Source organism: Zootoca vivipara, chromosome 8, assembly GCF_963506605.1.
Source record: "Zootoca vivipara chromosome 8, rZooViv1.1, whole genome shotgun sequence".
NCBI lineage: Eukaryota > Metazoa > Chordata > Lepidosauria > Squamata > Lacertidae > Zootoca > Zootoca vivipara.
Window position 1 is genome coordinate 21,098,503 of NC_083283.1, and position 21,403 is coordinate 21,119,905.

The 21,403-nt window shown below is 40.1% G+C and overlaps 1 protein-coding gene across 11 annotated transcripts in view; it reads right to left on the reverse strand.

Annotated features, from left to right (window-relative positions):
• Nucleotides 1–21,403, reverse strand: part of RIMS2 (regulating synaptic membrane exocytosis 2) — a 363,820-nt gene that overhangs the window by 148,721 nt on the left and 193,696 nt on the right. For 8 of the 11 annotated variants that reach the window (XM_035125835.2, XM_035125834.2, XM_035125829.2 and 5 more), the window contains exons 13-18: nt 21,238–21,285; nt 18,493–18,623; nt 14,972–15,143; nt 13,937–14,090; nt 10,185–10,211; nt 6,990–7,058 (exon numbers count right to left, since the gene is read on the reverse strand). In XM_035125835.2, coding sequence (XP_034981726.1) covers nt 6,990–7,058; nt 10,185–10,211; nt 13,937–14,090; nt 14,972–15,143; nt 18,493–18,623; nt 21,238–21,285 — 601 coding nt within the window. The remainder of the gene's footprint in view (nt 1–6,989; nt 7,059–10,184; nt 10,212–13,936; nt 14,091–14,971; nt 15,144–18,492; nt 18,624–21,237; nt 21,286–21,403) is intronic. The other 3 variants (XM_035125850.2, XM_060277674.1, XM_060277675.1) reach the window with 1 other exon arrangement.

Below are 21,403 nucleotides of genomic sequence, written 5' to 3' on the forward strand. Positions count from 1 at the left end.
CTGGGTACTCTAATGTGAGGTGGGTAAGGACCTGACACAGCAGCGGTGAATTAACATGGAAATAGCCCAGCAGACAAGCACTCACTTGTATAAGGTGCAATCTGGTGAAGCAATTGTTTCCTGCATAGCAAAAAATCCTGAACTATATTCCAACATTTTGAAATAGACATGTGGGGTGAGGAAAGAAAGAAAACATTTCAAAGCTCTATCATTATCTTGTTCACCTCCTTCTTTCACGTTTAATTTATGGCACTCCAAGGAAGCACTACAGAGTCTCATCAACATTTTGTCCAGGCATGGGCTCCGTGCATCAGCATTGGTGACCATATGCTTGAGATGGTAGACAATAACCAGCAACCTCTTCATCGACACTGAACTGGACAAGCATATTGGCAAGGCAGCCACGATAATGGCTCATCTCCCCAAAAGAGTATGGGAGAATGTGATGCTAACAACCAATACCAAGATGAAGGTCTACCAAGCTTACATGTTGAGCATACTGCTTTATGGAAGTGAGTCATGGGCAACTTACACCTGCCAGGAAGAACACCTCAATTCCTTCCATGTGTGCTGTGTCAAGATGATTTGCAGGACAGAGCCCCAAACAAAGATGTACTGTCCCAATCCCACATTCCCAGCATGTTCACACACTTGTCTCAGTGATGTCTATGCTGGCTTGGTCATATTCACAGAATGGAAGATGGCAGGATCCCTAAGGACATGCTCTATGGGAATGATCAATGATCATGGCCAATGATCGCAAATAAGGGAGCTGGAGTCTCCAACAACATTTGGGGAACACAATGTTGCCTACCCTTGCCACCACTCTACAGGCAGGAGTCAATCCATCACTTTTAAACCTCCCATTTCCAAACAGCATAGGCCTTTAAATCTCCCCCCACCCACCCCCCAAAAAATTACCGCCTTGAGGATTCCCAACAGTAATTGGGACTACAGTGAGAAGGGGTATTGATCTCACATCTCACTTCACACCATGACATGGTCCCCATGAAAAGTCACCCCCTTCCTAAACAAAAAACAAACCAAATAGGACTGGGGAAAGGGATACTGTGCCCTGCCCTATACACAGGTTTTAGGTTGCAGGGAACCTTTCAGATAACCAAGGCTATAATGAGTACAGCCCCTTCATGGATCAATGCCTTGTCGTGGTGAAGGGGCTTGAATAACTCGGAGAAGCTATGAGCTATGCCATGCAGGGCCACCCAAGATGGACAGGTCATAGTGGAGAGTTTTGACTAAACGTGATCCACCTGGAGAAGGAACTGGCAAGCCACTCCAGTATCCCTGCCAAGAAAACTCCATGGACAAAGACAACAGGCATATAAAAGTTATGACGCTGGAAGATGAGCCCCTCAGGTCGGAAGGCGTCCAACATGCTACTGAGGAAGAGCGGAGGACAAGTACAAGTAGATTCAGAGCTGATGAAGCGGCTGGGCCAAAGCCGAAAGGATGCTCAGTTGCGGATATGCCTGGAAGCGAAAGGAAAGTCCGATGCTGTAAAGAAAAATATTGCATAGGAACCTGGAATGTAAGAACCATGAGTGGAGGTAAGCTGGATGTGGTCAAAAATGAGATGACAAGAATAAATATCGACATCCTGGGCATCAGTGAACTAAAATGGAAGGGAATGGGCGAATTCAGTTCGGGTGACTATCATATCTACTACTGTGGGCAAGAATCCTGTAGCAGAAATGGAGTGGCCCTCATAGTCAACAAAAGAGTGGCAAAAGCTGTAATGGGATGCAATCTCAAAAATGACAGAATGATCTCGATACGAATCCAAGGCAGACCTTTTAACATCACAGTAATCCAAGTTTATGCACCAACTACCGGTGCTGAAGAAAGTGAAATTGACCAATTCTATGAAGACCTACAACAACTTCTAGAAATGACACCAAAGAAGGATGTTCTTCTCATTACAGGGGATTGGAATGCTAAAGTAGGGAATAAAGAGATAAAAGGAACAACTGGCAAGTTTGGCCTTGGAGTTCAAAATGAAGCAGGGCAAAGGCTAATAGAGTTCTGTCAAGAGAACAAGCTGGTCATCACAAACACTCTCTTCCAACAACACAAGAGACGACTCTACACATGGATATCACCAAATGGGCAGCATCGAAATCAGATTGATTATATTCTCTGCAGCCAAAGATGGAGAAGCTCTATACAGTCAGCAAAAACAAGACCTGGAGCTGACTGTAACTCAGATCATCAGCTTCTTATAGCAAAATTCCAGCTTAAACTGAAGAAAGTAGGAAAAAGCACTGGGCCAGTAAGATACAACCTGAATCAAATCCCTTATGAATACACAGTGGAAGTGAGGAACAGGTTTAAGGATTTAGATTTGGTGGACAGAGTGCCTGAAGAACTATGGATGGAGGCTCGTAACATTATACAGGAGGCAGCAACGAAAACCATCCCAAGGAAAAGGAAATGCAAGAAAGCAAAATGGCTATCCAACGAGGCCTTACAAATAGCGGAGGAGAGGAGGCAAGCAAAATGCAAGGGAGATAGGGAAAGATACAGGAAACTGAATGCAGATTTCCAAAAAACAGCAAGGAGAGACAAGAGGGTCTTCTTAAATGAGCAATGCAAAGAAATAGAGGAAAACAATAGAATGGGGAAAACCAGAGATCTGTTCAAGAAAATTGGAGATATGAAAGGAACATTTCGTACAAAGATTACCATAATCAAGGACAAAAGTGGTAAGGACCTAACAGAAGCAGAAGACATCAAGAAGAGATGGCAGGAATACACAGAGGAATTATACCAGAAAGATATGGAGGTCTCGTACACCCCAGGTAGTGTGGTTGCTGACCTTGAGCCAGACATCTTGGAGAGTGAAGTCAAATGGGCCTTAGAAAGCACTGCTAATAACAAGGCCAGTGGAAGTGATGATATTCCAGCTGAACTATTTAAAATTTTAAAAGATGATGCTGTTAAGGTGCTACACCCAATATGCCACCAAGTTTGGAAAACTCAGCAATGGCCAGAGGATTGGAGAAGATCAGTCTACATCCCAATTCCAAAGAAGGGCAGTGCCAAAGAATGCTCCAACTACCGCACAATTGCGCTCATTTCACACGCTAGCAAGGTTATGCTTAAAATTCTACAAGGCAGGCTTAGGCAGTATGTGGACCGAGAACTCCCAGAAGTGCAAGCTGGATTTCGAAAGGGCAGAGGAACCAGAGACCAAATAACAAACATGCGCTGGATTATGGAGAAAGCTAGAGAGTTCCAGAAAAACGTCTACTTCTGCTTCATTGACTATGCAAAAGCCTTTGACTGTGTCGACCACAGCAAACTATGGCAAGTTCTTAAAGAAATGGGAGTGCCTGATCACCTCATCTGTCTCCTGAGAAATCTCTATGTGGGACAAGAAGCTACAGTTAGAACTGGATATGGAACAACTGATTGGTTCAAAATTGGGAAAGGAGTACGACAAGGTTGTATATTGTCTCCCTGCTTATTTAACTTATATGCAGAATTCATCATGCGAAAGGCTGGACTAGATGAATCCCAAGCCGGAATTAAGATTGCCGGAAGAAATATCAACAACCTCAGATATGCAGATGACACAACCTTGATGGCAGAAAGCGAGGAGGAATTAAAGAACCTTTTAATGAGGGTGAAAGAGGAGAGCGCAAAATATGGTCTGAAGCTCAACATCAAAAAAACCAAGATCATGGCCACTGGTCCCATCACCTCCTGGCAAATAGAAGGGGAAGAAATGGAGGCAGTGAGAGATTTTACTTTCTTGGGCTCCTTGATCACTGCAGATGGTGACAGCAGTCACGAAATTAAAAGACGCCTGCTTCTTGGGAGAAAAGCAATGACAAACCTAGACAGCATCTTAAAAAGCAGAGACATCACTTTACCGACAAAGGTCCGTATAGTTAAAGCTATGGTTTTCCCAGTAGTGATGTATGGAAGTGAGAGCTGGACCATAAAGAAGGCTGATCGTCGAAGAATTGATGCTTTTGAATTATGGTGCTGGAGGAGACTCTTGAGAGTCCCATGGACTGCTAGAAGATCAAACCTATCCATTCTTAAGGAAATCAGCCCTGAGTGCTCCCTGGAAGGACAGATCGTGAAGCTGAGGCTCCAATACTTTGGCCACCTCATGAGAAGAGAAGAATCCTTGGAAAAGACCCTGATGTTGGGAAAGATGGAGGGCACTAGGAGAAGGGGACGACAGAGGACGAGATGGTTGGACAGTGTTCTCGAAGCTACGAACATGAGTTTGACCAAACTGCGGGAGGCAGTGCAAGACAGGAGTGCCTGGCGTGCTATGGTCCATGGGGTCACGAAGAGTCGGACACGACTAAACGACTAAACAACAACAACAACATAATGAGTACAGACAACACCAATGTCCAATTCCAGGTACACAGTGGATCTAATCAGGAATGAGGCAAGCTGAGTGGCAGTCAGAGGTCAAGGTAAGCAGAAGATGAGGTACAAGACGCACTGCTATCAACAAACTATTGTTCCAGCAGCTCTACCAGCCTTGCATGGAGGCTTCAAAGCCAGAGCTGTCAGAACAGCACCCTGGACTCAGCTGCAGCCTCTTAGAAGTTTCTCCAGAGAGTCCTCCTCATGAGGAGGGCTGCTCCTGAATAGTCCTTTACTCACGAGGATTCCCCTTCTGCAACCAAACACTCCTTCTGACTGTGAGGGTGTCAGTCTGCCTCTTGAAGTTCCACCATTCCCAGGGGTTGTTCTGTCTCTGCTTCAGATGCTGAGCTCCCTCTCCGCCGGCTGCTGTTCTGGGCTATTCCTAAGTATCTGGGGGCTCCAAATACTTTCACCAGATTATCCTTGGAGAAGGAGTCATCTGGTGAGGACATGGCAGATTGCCCACCCATCTACAGAAGGCTATTTAGATTCCAGCTTGGAAGCAAGCTGAGAAGTTCCAGCACAGAAAGAAGGAACAATGAGGAAGCAAATGTTTGTCAGCATCTCTACAAAGAAACTCTTTATCTTCTAAGTGCTCTCCTGGCACAAATACTATGGAATTCAATGTGGTTTGCACTGACAGAATATTTCTTTATGTAATATTTGCTAAGAAATACAAATTAGATGGGTATAAACTAGATGGGTATTTCAAACAACTTAAGTGTAAAAAACACGTACCAATCAGTAGTGTGTACAATCCTTCATCCTAAACATCCTAAACTATTTCCTAGAAGAGCTCTCACCTCTAAGCTTTCGTGCGTATTTTCTTCTGAGCTGTCATCTTCTGAACTGAATGTCATACACACATTTACTCCTTATATATGATAATGCATATCAAAATATGGCACAGCTATTTGACACTAACAGGATAAAAGCTGTCTAGTTTCCCATTTCATGACAATATACTACTGTTAGTGAGAATGAATTGCAGATATGGTCACTGTACTACATGAACCTAATTTGAGACTGATTTTGGAACTAGCACTCTGCTTTATGACAAAAAGGAACGATGAATAGGTACTTCCCATTCTTTTAACATGATGATTTAGAGACCATTTGTGCAGTGTGCCTATAAAATGATCTGCTTTAAACATTGCTACTAAAATCCAGAATGGTTGTAACATCTGCTTACTAAATATGCTCTAAAAAAACGAACCGCTAACAATAAATTGTTCTTATGCCAAATAACTACATCTCTCTACGATGTACTTAACAAAGCTCAGACAAAAGTGAAGCTAACGAAATCCCAAAAGGGGATGACAGTAGTCAGGATGAGCTGCCTACAACCACTGTGGTTTGATTGCATATTTAGTTTGTAGCTGTACTTGCTGTTGGGGCTCCTGGATAAGATAGGAGAGTTGTGCCTTCCTATAATTCTAAGTGTTAAACTATTTACATGCCAGAAGAGTGGGGGAGGGGGAGGGGGGACAGAAAAAGCAGCTTGAAGTTAATCATACCATGTAATACCTAAACTCCTTAGAAGGAATTACCGTTTGCTCTTGTTCAACACTTCTGTTGGGATTCCAGATCCCACTGGCATGCCAAGTTACCTCATGGCCAGGAGGACTCCCCTGCTCAGCGCCTGGAGGCCCCAGTCCTGCCACTCACCACCTGGCCTAGGGCGGGGCCTGAGGCCTATAAGAACTGCTGATGCTGATGCTGCTACCAGCCAGGAGGACTCCCCTGCTCAGCGCCTGGAGGCCCCAGTCCTGCCACTCACCACCTGGCCTGGGCGGGGCCTGAGGCCTATAAGAACTGCTGATGCTGCTACCAGCCAGGAGGACTCCCCTGCTCAGCGCCTGAAGGCCCCGGTCCTGCCACTCACCACCTGGCCCAGGGCGGGGCCAAGGCCTATAAGAACTGCTGTTGCTGCTGCTACCAGCCAGGAGGACTCCCCTGCTCAGCACCTGAAGGCCCCGGTCCTGCCACTCACCACCTGGCCTGGGCGGGGCCAAGGCCTTTAAGAACTGCTGCTGCTACCAGCCAGGAGGACTCCCCTGCTCAGCGCCTGGAGGCCCCAGTCCTGCCACTCACCACCTGGCCTAGGGCGGGGCCTGATGGGCTTTATAAAGGACTGTTGCCGCCGCTGCTGCTGGGCAGAGAGGGCTCCATTTTGTTTTGTTTTTTGTTTAAATTCCTGTTATTTTTTACCTATGTTATTTTAAACTGTATTAAGGATGTATTCTTAGTTTTAGATTTTGATTTATGTCAAAACTGTTTTCCATTCGGTTGTGTATTTTTTGATGTGGTTTATGTATTGTTTGTTACTTTTGTAATTGTGTTATTGCTGTATTGTTTTGATATTCAATTGGAAGCCGCCCAGAGTGGCTGGGGAGACTCAGCCAGATGGGCGGGGTACAAATAAAAAATTATTATTATTATTATGGCATGTCTAAACAAGCAGGAAGGTTTTTAATTAAAACGCAACAATGAAAGAGTAAGTCAATCAACTTATCATGACAAATAATAAATATATTAACTTTTTCAGTGTTAAAATCTTATAAATTTGTTACCTGACACTACTCCTATTCCATCATCACAATCGTAGTCTGAGACTTCACTATCACTTATTCGTTTGGACCCTGCCAAAAGAAAGAGCGGATCATAGGATTAATTATAGCCATTCTATTAAATGAGTACTACATTTATTAAGGCTTGCTGATCATTGTTAACAAGGCTCAATAGCTTTCCATGTATGCTTTTGTCTCCCATAAAACAAATTATAGCTGTGAAAAGCAGAGAAAGGCAGTATTTTAAATGTTAATGGAGTGATCACAATACTTACCAAAATAACTAGAGCTTCATCAGCAAAAGCTGGCTAAAAGTCTATTATTAGACCTCAACAGTAGGTCATGTAAGAAAAAACTTAAGACTCTGGTTAAATTTTAAATATGCTTACCCACTTCTCTGTTTCTTACACAACAGCAGGCAGATATTGTTCAACAGTTTACAACCATATTTAACCTATTTGTCAACAATAAAATAATCCTATTGGACAGGAGAGGTCACTTTAGCCCTCAATGAGTATACAAATAAGATATGAAAGGACTAAATTTCTAGAGCTGAACAAGCTAGTAAAGATAGTCAAACTGATGGTATTGAACATGTATCTTTCATATACAGTAGCGAAGTTTATCTCCCTCAGCTGTTGTGTATTTTCCAAATGTAGTGAAATTAAGCAACAGGTAGCACAGAATATGCTCCTCTACTTCCATTTTTGCAAGGAGCAAGGGTACTGTTATTCACTGTACACTGAAACACAGCATGACCTCCATAAACATGTCCTTCCGCTTAAATACCTTGCCTTTGTTTTGACAGCACAACTGTTCTGTATTCAGTGTACAAACAGAGCTCCATACTTTGGGTATAACATAAAAGCTATTGGAAATGGAAAACACAAAGAACGTACAACCAATTTTATATGATTGATATTCTGAGGCTGAATTCATGAACTGAACGTGCTGCATTTGAATTGGTATGTAACTCAGCTGATGAATTATACAACATGCTACAGGATCCACATTAAGAATAAGAAATAATTAAATTTATAGAGCAGAAACAAGAGCTAAAACTTTCTGAAGAACGAACATCCTACTTATAATTTCTCAAAGCACAAAAGGAAGATAGACTACAGAACCAGCATTCTACAGCTATTTGTACTAATTTTAAAGCAATCCGTTTCTAAGCCCCTAAAAATAAAATAAAATTAATGGCTAGCAAAAACAAAATCAAAATAATTTGATTTTCTTCTGTGACTGAAGATAAAAGTAGAAAATGCAATGTAGTCTGTCATTAGCAAGACTTTTGGATTCGTTTTACCTCAAAGTTTGAGCTAGAGAACACTGACCAAAAGATCTTGGCGTCAAATTAGTGGTATCAAATTAGTGGTAACAGCTTGTAGAAACTGAACACTGAAATACTATGAATGGATGGTGCAATTGAGAAACCATATAAACTGGAGTCTCAGGGGTATTGTTGCTGGGCCCTATTGTTGTTCAACATTGTTGTTAATGAGTTGCATTAATGGAGAGTTTGCACATAAAGTGTGCAGATGGCACAGAGCTGGAAAAGACTACAACTATTTTTAAAAGTAGAATTAGATAAAGGTAAAGGGACCCCTGACCATTAGGTCCAGTCGCGGATGACTCTGGGGTTGCAGCACTCATATCGCTTTACTGGCCGAGGGAGCCAGCGTACAGCTTCCGGGTCATGTGGCCAGTAAACACCGTTTACCTTCCCGCCGGAGCGGTACCTATTTATCTACTTGCACTTTGAGGTGCTTTTGAACTGCTGGGTTGGCAGAAGCTGGGACCGAGCAACGGGAGCTTACCCCGTCACGGGGATTTGAACTGCCGACCTTCTGATCAGCAAACCCTAGGCTCTGTGGTTTAACTAAATGTAAACTGAAAAACTGAGCTGAAAAGGAAAAGGGTAAGATCCAACATAATGTTAGCACAAGAAGTTTGAAAGTTGACATCATTGTGCAAGCAGTAGCACACCAACTTATCTCTCATTGGAATAATAATAATAATAATAATAATAATAATAATAGTGATTGCACAACATAATTTGCAAGCATCCAAAACCTATCTGAATCGGCTCTTGTGCTGTGCTAACAACAAGGTTCTGATGAACAGACTAGCTGTTGTGTGAGTGGACGGCCACAATTGTATTTTTGACATTGACAGTGCCAAGTAAAGAACAAGAATGCTAAGCATAGTGATTTTTAGATGAAAAATACTGGTTGATTAACCAATCATGAATCAACTTTTATGCAAAGTATCTGGGGTGTATATGAAAGAATACTGCTAAAAATTAATGATACCAGCTGCTGTACAAAATTCAACCTGTTTCATTTTTGTACTATTTCCCCTATGACAACTTATACAGTAAGTTTTGCTTACCGGTACCATGTGGATTTGTGAAGGAAGATATTCTAGGGGACAGACCCTTCCCACTCTCACTCTTCAGTGGGCAAGAAACAAAGGAAGCTGAGAAAAATGGAGAAATGCTCTGTACCCCCATCACTTAGCAGCCTGCCCATCCCACCTTATTTCTCTTGGTAGGGGGTCAGCCTTTTGTTGTGGTGGTGGTACTTTTAACATTAACCATGGATGCATTACCTTTGTCAATTATGTGAATTAAACCTGGCTATGGTATTCCAGTTTTGTTCTAACCAATATAATACAATATCACGTTTCTCGTGAATTCCAAAATACTGACATTATTTTTTCACTTTTACTTCAGCACTTCATTGTCAAAACTGTTTAATATGGTATGGCATTCAACTAGATTTTGCTCAAAGTAGACCCACTGAAATTAATGGAAATCAGTAAGTTGGGTCCATTAATTTCAGCAGGTCTCCTCTAAGTAAAACATAGTTGAATATCACCAATGGCTGTCTCATCTCACAAACTGTATACCAGATTCAACAAATCTACTAATATTATTATATACACCTTCACATGGCAACAAAACAAATAAACAGTCCAGGAAAAACATTGGATTTTTTCAGCAAATGCTTATAACACTAAGCAACTAAAATTAGAAATAACGCAAGGACAAGGGCCTATCTCTGAAAAGCAGAAAAAGAAACCCACAGAGTAAATTTGCAGTTGAACTGGAGCACAACAAGCAGCAGAAGCATTTTATCAACAAAATAAATGGTGTATATGAAGCAAGCAATACACAGCATGCTCATAATTTACCTGAATTATATGAATAAATGCCTTTATCTGGAAAAAAATGTTAAAATGAAGTGATATCAGAAACAAATACATGAGGACTTGACATGCAACAGGCATGTGTATAATCTGGATACTCATTTTTGGATAACAGATTTATGTGGAACAGCTAATTCAGGGGTCCCCAAACTTACCCGGCTTCGGGCCAGTTCCTCCGCCGCTGATTGCGCGACGGGTCGGAGGGCGAGGGAATGAGCTCCCATATGCGCGTGCACTCACTTTTTCTGGTGTGGGGCGCTGCCGGAAATGGCTTCTGCGCATGCACAGACGTCATTTCCAGTGCACTTCCAGTTTGGTGTGGCACCAGAAATAGCTTGTGTGCGTGCACACAAGCTATTTCTGGCGCTGTGACGAACCGGAGATGGGCAACCACACCACGGCGTGCCGGTAAGAACTGGCGACGGTGGTCATCAGGGGCCGCACTATTGGCTTGCATGGGCCCCTGGGCCTTAGTTTGGGGACCCCTGAGCTAGTTAAATCTTTACATTGCAATCCTATGCAAGTTTTTCTTAGATCGAAATCTCACTGTGTTCAATGGGGTTTACACTGCAGTAAGTGTATCTAGAACTTCAGCCTAAGAGTGAGTTTGTTTTTTTAAATCCATACAAACCAGAATACAATAGTTCCTGCAAACTGAACCACAAACGCTATTCCCGCAACTATTATGATATTAGTTTCAACATATTCTAACGAACAATGTAATCCTATCCTCAAGCTACACCACCAAGCAAGATCAGGGTTAGGACAGCCACAAAATTCCTCATAGTGGAAAACCATAATGATGACAGTTTAAGAGACTTATGCCTCTTATGCAGGACCGTAGCTAGGTGGGCCCCAAAGGCAATAGGGGGGTGCAAAATCGGCTAAAAATATGTCCATTGATTATTATTGCCTTATAAGAAATGGTTTTTAATAGGGGCTGAATTGGATGGTGGGGGGTTGGAGGAGATGTGGAAAGAAGAGCTAATTTGTCCATGGCTAGGGGGCGCAATCTGGGCGGTTCTGCCAGGGGCGCAAAATCACCTAGCTACAGTTCTGCTCTTGTGACACCAAAAACACATCAAGATCAGTCCTGGCCAAGTCCCCCTGGAGAGGACATAACAAAGTTAGGATCCTACAACTGAAAGGACTCTACTTCCAATCAATACCCGCCTTATCTATGAAGGCAGGAGGAACCCAAGAAGGCCCTTGTTGTTTTGAAAGTTTATACTGGAGCAGGCAGACCTCAAGGTACTCAATCTCAAGACATCTAGTACTTTGAAGTTGAAGTCCAACACCCTGAATCATTCTTAGAAATGAGCTGAAAACCAATGCAGCAGCTTACAGACATTTTGGTAATGTTTTCCATAGGCCTAGTCACAACCAGCAATCTATTTACTTTATTTTAAAGCAACTGACGCAGGTGGCGCTGTGGGTTAAACCACAGAGCCTAGGGCTTGCCAATCAGAAAGTCGGTGGTTCGAATCCCCACGACAGGGTGAGCTCCTGTTGCTCGGTCCCAGCTCCTGCCAACCTAACAGTTCGAAAGCACGTCAAAGTGCAAGTAGATAAATAGGTGCCGCTACAGCGGGAAGGTAAATGGCGTTTCCGTGCGCTGCTCTGGTTCGCCAGAAGCGGCTTTGTCATGCTGGCCACATGACCTGGAAACTGTACACCGGCTCCCTCGGCCAATAATGCGAGATGAGCACCACAACCCCAGAGTCATCACGACTGGATCTAATGGTCAGGGGTCCCTTTATTTTACCTAAAGCAACTGAAGTTTTCTAACAGGGCTGTCCCACATGAAATTTATTGGCAATAAGCTACACCTATTACTTTCCTGGCAGTCATATAGCTGTCACAGGAATAGGACCCTTAAAAGAACAGAAAGGTTGGAAAGCCTTTAGATATGTTGATTTCAGTGTCCATTCCCCAGCTGACATAGTTCATTAAAACCCGTGGACATCTGTCTCTGCTTCTTTGACCATGAGCAGAGAGGGGGCTTCCCCTTTTCCTATTCATCCAACCTGTCTTCACAGTTTTGTTTTACTTTTACTTTACTTTTACCCTCTAACATTCTTGCTGATTTAATGTTCAAATCCTATGTATATGCTGTGCATGTTTTCTCAAAAGTTCCCCAAGTTCAATGTGATTTCCTCCCAAGTAAGTGTGCATAGGATTGCAGCCTCAAATAACTTATCCGTGCATTACAATACAAATTATAGTCATATCACCTGTGCAGAAACCATTCAAACATGCAAATTAACAAAATATGCCCTAAACACCAATTTCATGTAAGAGAAAAAAATATGTAGACATATAAAGAAGAAATAATGTATATCATTCTTTTCCTTTGGCCAAAGATCCAGCTAGTCTAGCATTCTGTTTCCAACAGGGGTGAGCCAGAAGTTTCTAGGAAACTTACATGCATTGTCCCTTCCAACTCTACAATTCTATGATTTCATATGAAGCCCTCCCCAGTTTACTGCTATTTTGCTGCTGCTGCCTTGTAACATGGGGTTCCATCTCAATACCATGTCTAATACTTTAGCAATTCCAACATTTTGAAACTACCTACTCACTGAGGTGCATCTCATCTCAAAATTATACTTTTAGGAGGAAGATGTGCCTTGTTCATCAGGCTTTGGGAGGTGAAGTGTAATATGTCTTAGGTTAGTTTTGCACTGAACTCCTTGAAGTTGCAAGTTTTCTTGGTTTTTTAAAGTTTATTTGGCCTTTTCTACACATGCAACTGAATGATGTAGTCAAAGAACTGTAAAGTCCTGAGATGGTAGAATAGAACATATCACTTCAGTTTGCAGGTGAGGGTCACATTTTATTGATCCCCATGTAAAAAGGGGAGTCAAGAGTAAACAGTCAAGAGTAATTTTTGCATAGAACTTTGTTTATATGGGAGCAGATTCAAAAATGTGACTCATACCCCTGCAGTCTGAAGTACAGTGGTGCCTCGCTTAACGAATGCCCTGCTTAACGAAATTTCCGCTTAACGAAAGGTTTTTTCTAGCGGAGGTTGCCTCGCTAGACGAATTCGTTTTACGAAAAATTCGTCTAGCGAATCGCGGTTTCCCATAGGAATGCATTGAAATTCAATTAATGCATTCCTATGGGTGAAAAAAATCCAAAAAAATCAATGCATTCCTATGGGATTCGCTAGACAAATTTTTCGTTATAAGAAAAGACCCGTGGAATGAATTAAATTCGTCTAGCGAGGCACCACTGTAGTATAATTTACTGTATCACTTGAGGATTACACCTCCTCATTCTGCTCAATTTGTATGTGAGGAAATCACATATAGAAGCAGAAGTGTCATTTAGTAAAGTTGCATTAGAGGTAGATTAACTGTCTGTTTAGTAATCAAATTTCAGCATATCATGATTTGAAGCATTCTATTCTCCTGCAGATGTTTGTGCATGAATCCTCAAATTATAAATATTCACCGTTATGAAGTGCATATTAGCTGTTGCAAAGGCTAATGAATGATATACGAAATGCATTATATCAACATTTTTCATAGATGATGTATGGCAATGAGAAGGAAAAGAAACCAGAGGAGGCAAGCATGATCTTCATCAATAAAGTTCAGTTAAAATACCGAAGTCAAGATAAGATCAATATTACAGATGCTGGTTTTTCTTTGTATGTATTTCTCACCTAGAAGAAATGCATTTTATTCCACATAGAAATGAATATGCCTTTAATAGAATGGAAAACCTACTTTGCAACCTTCGCGTGGGACTCTCTCCATGAAGCTGTCGGCGTGGCAAATACGGTGAAGGGTGGGGAAGTGGCAATGAGGAGACATCATGTGTCTGAAGTTTGTACCAATGAGGCTCATCATCCAGCAGTGCTGTTTCTAATTCAATAAGGATCTAAAAAGAGAATAAAACATGTCACAGTGCAAAGCACCACTTGCAACATAAATGTTTCATAAAATCTACATTATGTTGTAGTCACATATTTCCAGCATATTGTGAAAATTTAATGGCCACTTTAGTTTCATAACAAATCTCTGTATTAGAAATCAATACGAGGAACAATACAGTAAAAATGTGTTTAGGTCACAAAGAGTAAATGTGAATACAAGTGCAAACTATCCTCAAATTGCCCCAACTAGATGAGGATTACTGATGTTGCCAAAAATTGTATTTAGTTCAGCTCAAAAACTGAACTTCATTACAAATTGAGCACTATATCCTCAAGAAATTCTTCTAGGGCTTAGAAAGTAAATTGAGTTTCTGGTTAGATTACTGCAGTTCATTATATATAGAGCTGACTCTGAAGATGGCTTGGGAACTTCAGCTGGTGTAGAATTTGGCAACCAGATTGCTCACTGGAGCATGATGGTTTGAGCATATTACGCTGATCCTGGCCTAACTGCACTGGCTGCCAATTAGTTTCCGGGCCAAATTCAAAATGCTGGTTTTGACCTATAAAGCCTTAAATGGCTCAGGAAGGCAATACCTCAAGGACTGGCCCTCCCCGTACAAACCAACCTGGACCGTGCAATCATAATTTAAAACAAGTACATTTTACATTAAATAATATAAAACTACCCATGACAACATAACACAGGATGACAGAACAGAGCAGCAGTTCAGAGAAATGCAGAAGGGGAGAAGAAATCTCAGTGGCTGTTTATGTCAACAAACCCACAGGATTACTCTGCCCAACAAAAATTAAATTAAATATATTTTTGATTCTCCCCCCCCCCCCGTAACTCTTAATAGTCTACTTAAAATGATTTGAATACCTCTCCTAAAAATTCACTTTCTTCCTCACGAACACGTGCTTGGTCCCAAAGAGTAATTTCCAACATTCGTTCTCGAAATTCTCTCCGATGAACTGGAGAATAAATGAATGTTTGGTTCCATTTGGGCTCCAATGTTTTCTTTACTGTTTTTGTTCTTCTTTTGTTCTTATCACTGTAATTGAGAAGTATAAATTAAAGGTGTTGCTATTCTATTGAATATGAATATGTAATTTATAAAACAAATGGCTGCCAGAAGATGACAAAGGCTTGCTTGTGACTTGCCTTCAGAAACTTCTTTGCAAATATATACAGCAAATACAAATGAATGCTCACAAGGCCCCAATACTTTTCTTTATGTAGGAGTGTTCCTTATATTGTCTGAAGTAGAATATTTTTAGGCTGAAATCCTTTGAGTGTTCAAAGGGGCTTACCCCCAGTTAGTGGGTTCTAGCCAAATAAATGAGAGTAAATCCACTGAAATTAATGTACCTATGTTAGTCATGCCTATTAATTTCATTGGGACTACTCTGAGTAAGACTAACACTTAATGCAACCCAGTGTGCAGGGTAGCCAATACTGCATAGGATTCTGCATAGGAGTGCCTGGTGTGCTATGGTCCATGGGGTCACGAAGAGTCGGACACGACTAAACGACTAAACAACAACAACAACAACAACAACAACAACAGGATTCTACTATTAGCTTCATATTTCAGGCACAGACCAGTATCCAAATAGCATTTTTACACATATCTAATGACATTATTTTACTTGTTTCTTAAAACAGCAGACTCAGGTGACATACTAGAAACAATTAACAATCCAGTTCCAAAAACGGTTTGCCATTTGGCACTTGGGAGTGTTTTTTGAGAAATCCAGTGCCTCCTTAGGTATGCAAAACTAGTGTGCAGTCCTTTGAATCCAATCCTTGGTCTAGTTGTTTACACAATGAACATCTTCATCTTCTTCATCTTCGTCTCTTTATTTGTAGGCTAATTTTCCACAGAATTGTGCCCAGAGTGGCTTACATTATTGCAGAGTAAAATTTCATGCATATTCCAAATTAAATGCAGTTAGTCTTTAAGGAGCTGCAGAACACTCTTTTAGCATTATTGTAAAATATCATAGAACCATAGAGTGGGAAGAGACCACAAGGGCCATCCAGTCCAAGCCCCTGCCCAGCAGATGAACATGGTTCTTCCCTACTGAAATTGCTAATACAACTACTGTATGTATAAACTTCTGCTAAGTTTATTTTTAAAACAGCACCTCAAGACAAGATTTATTATCACTGGCACAACTTAATCTAAGTTGATAAAAGAACTGGCTCTCTGGATCTTACCTAATAACAGAATCAAAAAACTTACTTCAGAGTAGCTCTCTTATTATCACTAAACTCCTTTGGAATATGCGGATTTTTTTAATGTAGCCTTAATGACTTTATTTTAGACACTAAAGATTTGTTTACTTTGGAGAATTGAACTAGGTTATATTGGACACGTTTCTCCTGTATAATTTGTTTAGTCGGAACTTCACAGCCTCACCTAATTAAATGCCTGAGTTGTTTAATTGCACTTTATTTCTAGCACGTTATTTTTCCATATAAAAGAGATTTATTTTTGCCTACTAAGCTTATTCTTCCTGGGGGTGGGGGCAGGGGAGAAGCTGCTTCACTGTTAGAAGAAAACAAATTCAATGGAACAAGCTACTTTTACTTTTGAACTTGAAAGGAAACACCCAGCGTAATTAAAGGAAAACATCTATACTATTTCCTTTACAAGAAAAGCAACACCTGTGAAAATTATGAAAAGGAAATATACAGCACTATAGGTAATTTCAGAGTATGTACATTCTGGCACTTTCCTGATAATTAATAATAAAACAAATTGCATTTCTTTTACACATACATAGTATATGTATATGATACACCTACAGATGGTAAATTGCTTGGGAAAATGTTTTCTGATAAAGATATCGTAGGAGTGCCTTTTAACTGGCCCACTTTTAAAATATATCGTGGGGGGAAAAGTCTATGAACACTGACAGCATATTGCAAACTAGTATCAAAATTACCACTAGATTCAAAACCAAAATGTCATAATTATATCTCATGTTTAAAATACCTAATTTGGATAGTTATAAGAATTCATAGTTGGTTGAAAATTGCATGTTCCAAGAAATAAAAAATTGAAATCACATACAGCAAAGCAAAGCAAAGCAAAGCGGAAAGGAAAACATCTAAGTGACACTGCGCTCTTCCATTTTCCCCATTTGCACAAACATCTCCGCTTAGCTGCTAGAATGATTCTCCCACTCCTCCCATACCGCATGCTGTTCTGGGGGTCATTCTGACTCTCTTCAGATACAATTTCAGGGCATGTGGGGGGAAGACAGGTGGGGAAAGCCCAACTGAACAAGCAGAAGTTCTTACACAGGGCTTTCAGTGGCAGGGCTGGTTAGATTAATCCAGTAATCCATACTATAGTTAATGTAGTTATACAAAGTTATTTTTTTTACTGATCACTGACCATAATAAAGAGATTGATCAACTGATGGTGATATAAATAGGGAATTACTATGATTTGGCATCTCTCCCCCTCCTGCCACAATTTATTTCTCTTGATCAAGTTTTTCTTGGCCTTTAGCAAAAAACACTGCCAAATCATAGAATCATAGAGTTGGAAGAGACCACAAGGGCCACTCAATCCAACCCCCAAGGTGTTCCGGCTCTTGCAGTGGGTTCAAGGCCAATGGGACTCCACTTGCTCCCCACTGCTTCAGCTTTGGACCCATAACAAAGATCGTCAAGCATGCCATGGGCTCAAACTTCTTCAATGACTTCACGGTCAGATAGTAGACATGGTCTTGTGCTTGCTAAAGAAAAACAAGCAGTAGGTCACTTGCATTTATTCTGCCACTCACATTTCTAACTGCACTAGGAGGGCAGTGTGCATGTGCAGCCTTTAGCAATCTAGAAGGCTTGTAGGACAGTGTGGGGTTGTTCTGAATCATCTTATTTTTCTGCCACTCTCTGCCAATGAAGACCCTGTAAAATCTCTCTGAAGACCCTGTAAAATCTCTCTAACTCCACTCACAAATTCTCATTAAGGGTTATGGAAATATATATGATTGTTTATTGGGTTAACCAGGATTACTGCAAGCTACCACCATAGTCAACATTCCTTTCTCAAATGTCTAAGAAAAGCATAGTTATTATGACTTAGATAAACAATGGTAATCTGAATAGGCACATCATTCTGTGTGATATTATTTATCTTCTCCAGCTTAAAAATTTCAAAATTTATTGACCATCATTAATATGACAATCATTTATTTTTCCCTGCAAAGAAGCTAACCCTTACAACTTCCTCAAATATTTGATTGAGTGTGCTCCTCATTTCCTTGACATTTCTTCTCTCACAGAAATGCCACAACTGAGATATTATGACCAATACTAGTTACCAAACATTACTTTTTCACATAAATTTAATTTAAAGTGGTTAAGCCTTTTTTTCATCCTACCTTCTGTCAGGAAGAAAGTAAATCTTAACATAGGGATTCCTTGGCCTCCCATCTTCCCTTGAAGGAAGATCCTTTGCACCCAATATTGTGACTATCAACTGGTGACCAACCTTGTCATACCACAGTTTTATCTGTAAAGAGAAATTATGCATTAGTCAATCCACTTCTTTCATAATACATGTAATCCTTAAAAGTAAATGTAACTTTTAGACTTCCACTGTATCTGTTTTACTATTACAGTATAAGTAACTTCATGGGATTCCAATTTTTAGCCTTAAGGCCCAAAATGATAAATGTGATGAAATTTATTTTGTATGTATAATCTGTTTAGCACTATATTACATATGTAAAAATATGCAAAATTGTTGTATATGTGCATGTGTGGAGCAACAGATATCCTAACATTTTTATAAGCGATACGAATTCATGAAAGACTACTTCAGATTTTGATTAGTATATGTAGAAAGACCACTGTGTACATTACAGACCTGTTCACATTACAGTAATTGATCTGTTAAGGCATTTTACATTCAGTTTACAGAAGTCTTCTACATGCAAGTATATGGTAACCAACTTACTGCTTCAACTCTGCCCTGTACTTAAAGGTAATATGGCATTCACTCAGCCTTTTTTATTTCAATTTTTATTAAACAAATTCATCTCCTATATTTGGAATAGCTTACAATTCCTGATGAAAACTAACCAATAGAATGGGGAGATGACAGAATGGGATATTTAAAACTGAGGCTATTGTATGGTGATCTATGACTATTATTATCACGTCATTTGCCATTTGCTTTGTTTTGATGGAAGCAGGAACTTTCTCCATAGAGTAGCCCACACTCTTTGCAAAGAAAGACTGGCCACCTTCTCAGAGCCATGCCATTTTGTATTTACTTACTCAAAATCAGGCTTCCTCAACATCGGCCCTCCAGATGTTTTGAGACTACAATTCCCATCATCCCTGACCACTGGTCCTGCTAGCTACGGATCATGGGAGTTGTAGGCCAAAAACATCTGGAGGGCCGAGGTTGAGGAAGCCTGCTCAAAACAATGCTAATTCACTTAGACATACCTTTAAATGTAGCAATAATTTTAGGAAGTTATAATCGACTAAGAGCGTTTACATTTGTAGAAAATCAAGAAAATGCTGTACTGCTTTCCTGATTTCTATTTCAATGCAGATAGGATATCCATACTGCTTAGATGTAGTCTGATTTGAACAATATTGTCAATACTGGCTAGATAATACACAGAAGGGAGAAATCTAACGATGTCCACCCGATTGAGTAAAAGACTTCTCATTACACAATGGGACATCCACTCCTTGCTAACAAAATTGCTTTGAGGTTTTGCCTGAATTCTCTGGAGCAGATTTTTTTAGGTGGTGGGGGTGCAGTTGGAGGAAAGGGAGGGTAAGTGCCATTGAGCAAGTTGAAATCTACTCATGCAACACTAGATATCACCCATTATTTTTGAAGATTCTTTTTCTTTGATCGGGTTTTTAGTTAGGGAGGAAGAACTTGCAGGAGCTGAACTGGAACAGTTGTCTGAATACATCTTGATTAAGATACATCTTAGCATTCCCCCATACTGTCCACCCAGCACAAATTAACAAAAACTCTGTTATGAAAATGTTTGCAAAAACATGCTCTTATTTTTATTCTGAAATAATAATTTTGCATTTTAGTGACATAATAAATTCTGAGAACATTATGAGGCTTAATGCTAGCCAAAGAATTGAGAACGCATTAGGATTTGCATGTAGACTTGACTCTCTGTCTCCCATTAAGTTCTCTATGGCCTATTTCATGTAGTTATCTTTTAAAATAATAAGTGCTTTCCTTTCTAAACAATAACAAAAAGTATAATTCATGTAACTCTGAACTTTCAATTTTTGTTTTCTTAAGCAGTGAAAGAGCATGAAAAGGATAAGCTTATACAGCATTTATACAAATGATGAGCATTTCCACAACAATATTTTATAACAAAAGCAGGTAATGTTCTCTATACAAAAAATATAAATAAAATGGTAAGCATGCAGCAAAGCAAGATAAGCATTATGACATTCTTACAACCTACAGTTGGGTTAATCTACAATACCTTAAGGGATTCCTAATGAAAAAAGGCAAACAACTTGTACCCAAATAAGATCAGAATATAATCATCCCTAGTAGTCATGGGAAACTGTTTTGTAATCATTATTGTTTTTAATATTTCAACTAATGTGTCAAAACACAAACAAGGTACACATTCCTTAGACAAGGTACAAATTTATTTGCCCGTCTTCTGCTCAGGGAACTACTGTCATTTGGAAAATGCAAAAAAGGAAATTTTGTAATGAAAATGTGTGATTTAAAGAGACACCAATCTTGATACAATGAGGCCAAACATCCAAAGCATAAGATCAACTAATTCTAGTTCAAGGTATGTATTTATGCAACACACAGTTATTATCATTGCTGAAATATGTGCTTGTTTAATTTAATTAGATATAGATAAAAAGTAAAACTAAAAACTAATTGTCTCTTTAAATTTTAGTTTAGTATTCTAATCACCATGCAGTTTCAAGCTGCTCACAAGACAATATGAAATTTGTTAATATGGTTTGAAGCAACACATTAAAATTAAAATGGGAAAATGGATCAAACTGTGACATTTTCCTACTATGCATTTTCCAAGTCAAACAAAACGTGGGAGAGGGGAACACAACTTTAGTTTCTGTCAGGCAGATGAAGCCTTTACCTGAACCCTAGGAACAAAAGGCGCTGTTCTTCTACTAAGGCTTTGGCTCTGGTAAGCAAAATTAAAGAAAAAGCAATAAAACAAAACCAAAAAGACAACACGCTGGAAACTAAAAGACCAAAAGTAAAACAAGGACACACAACTTTAATAAAACACTGCTTTACAC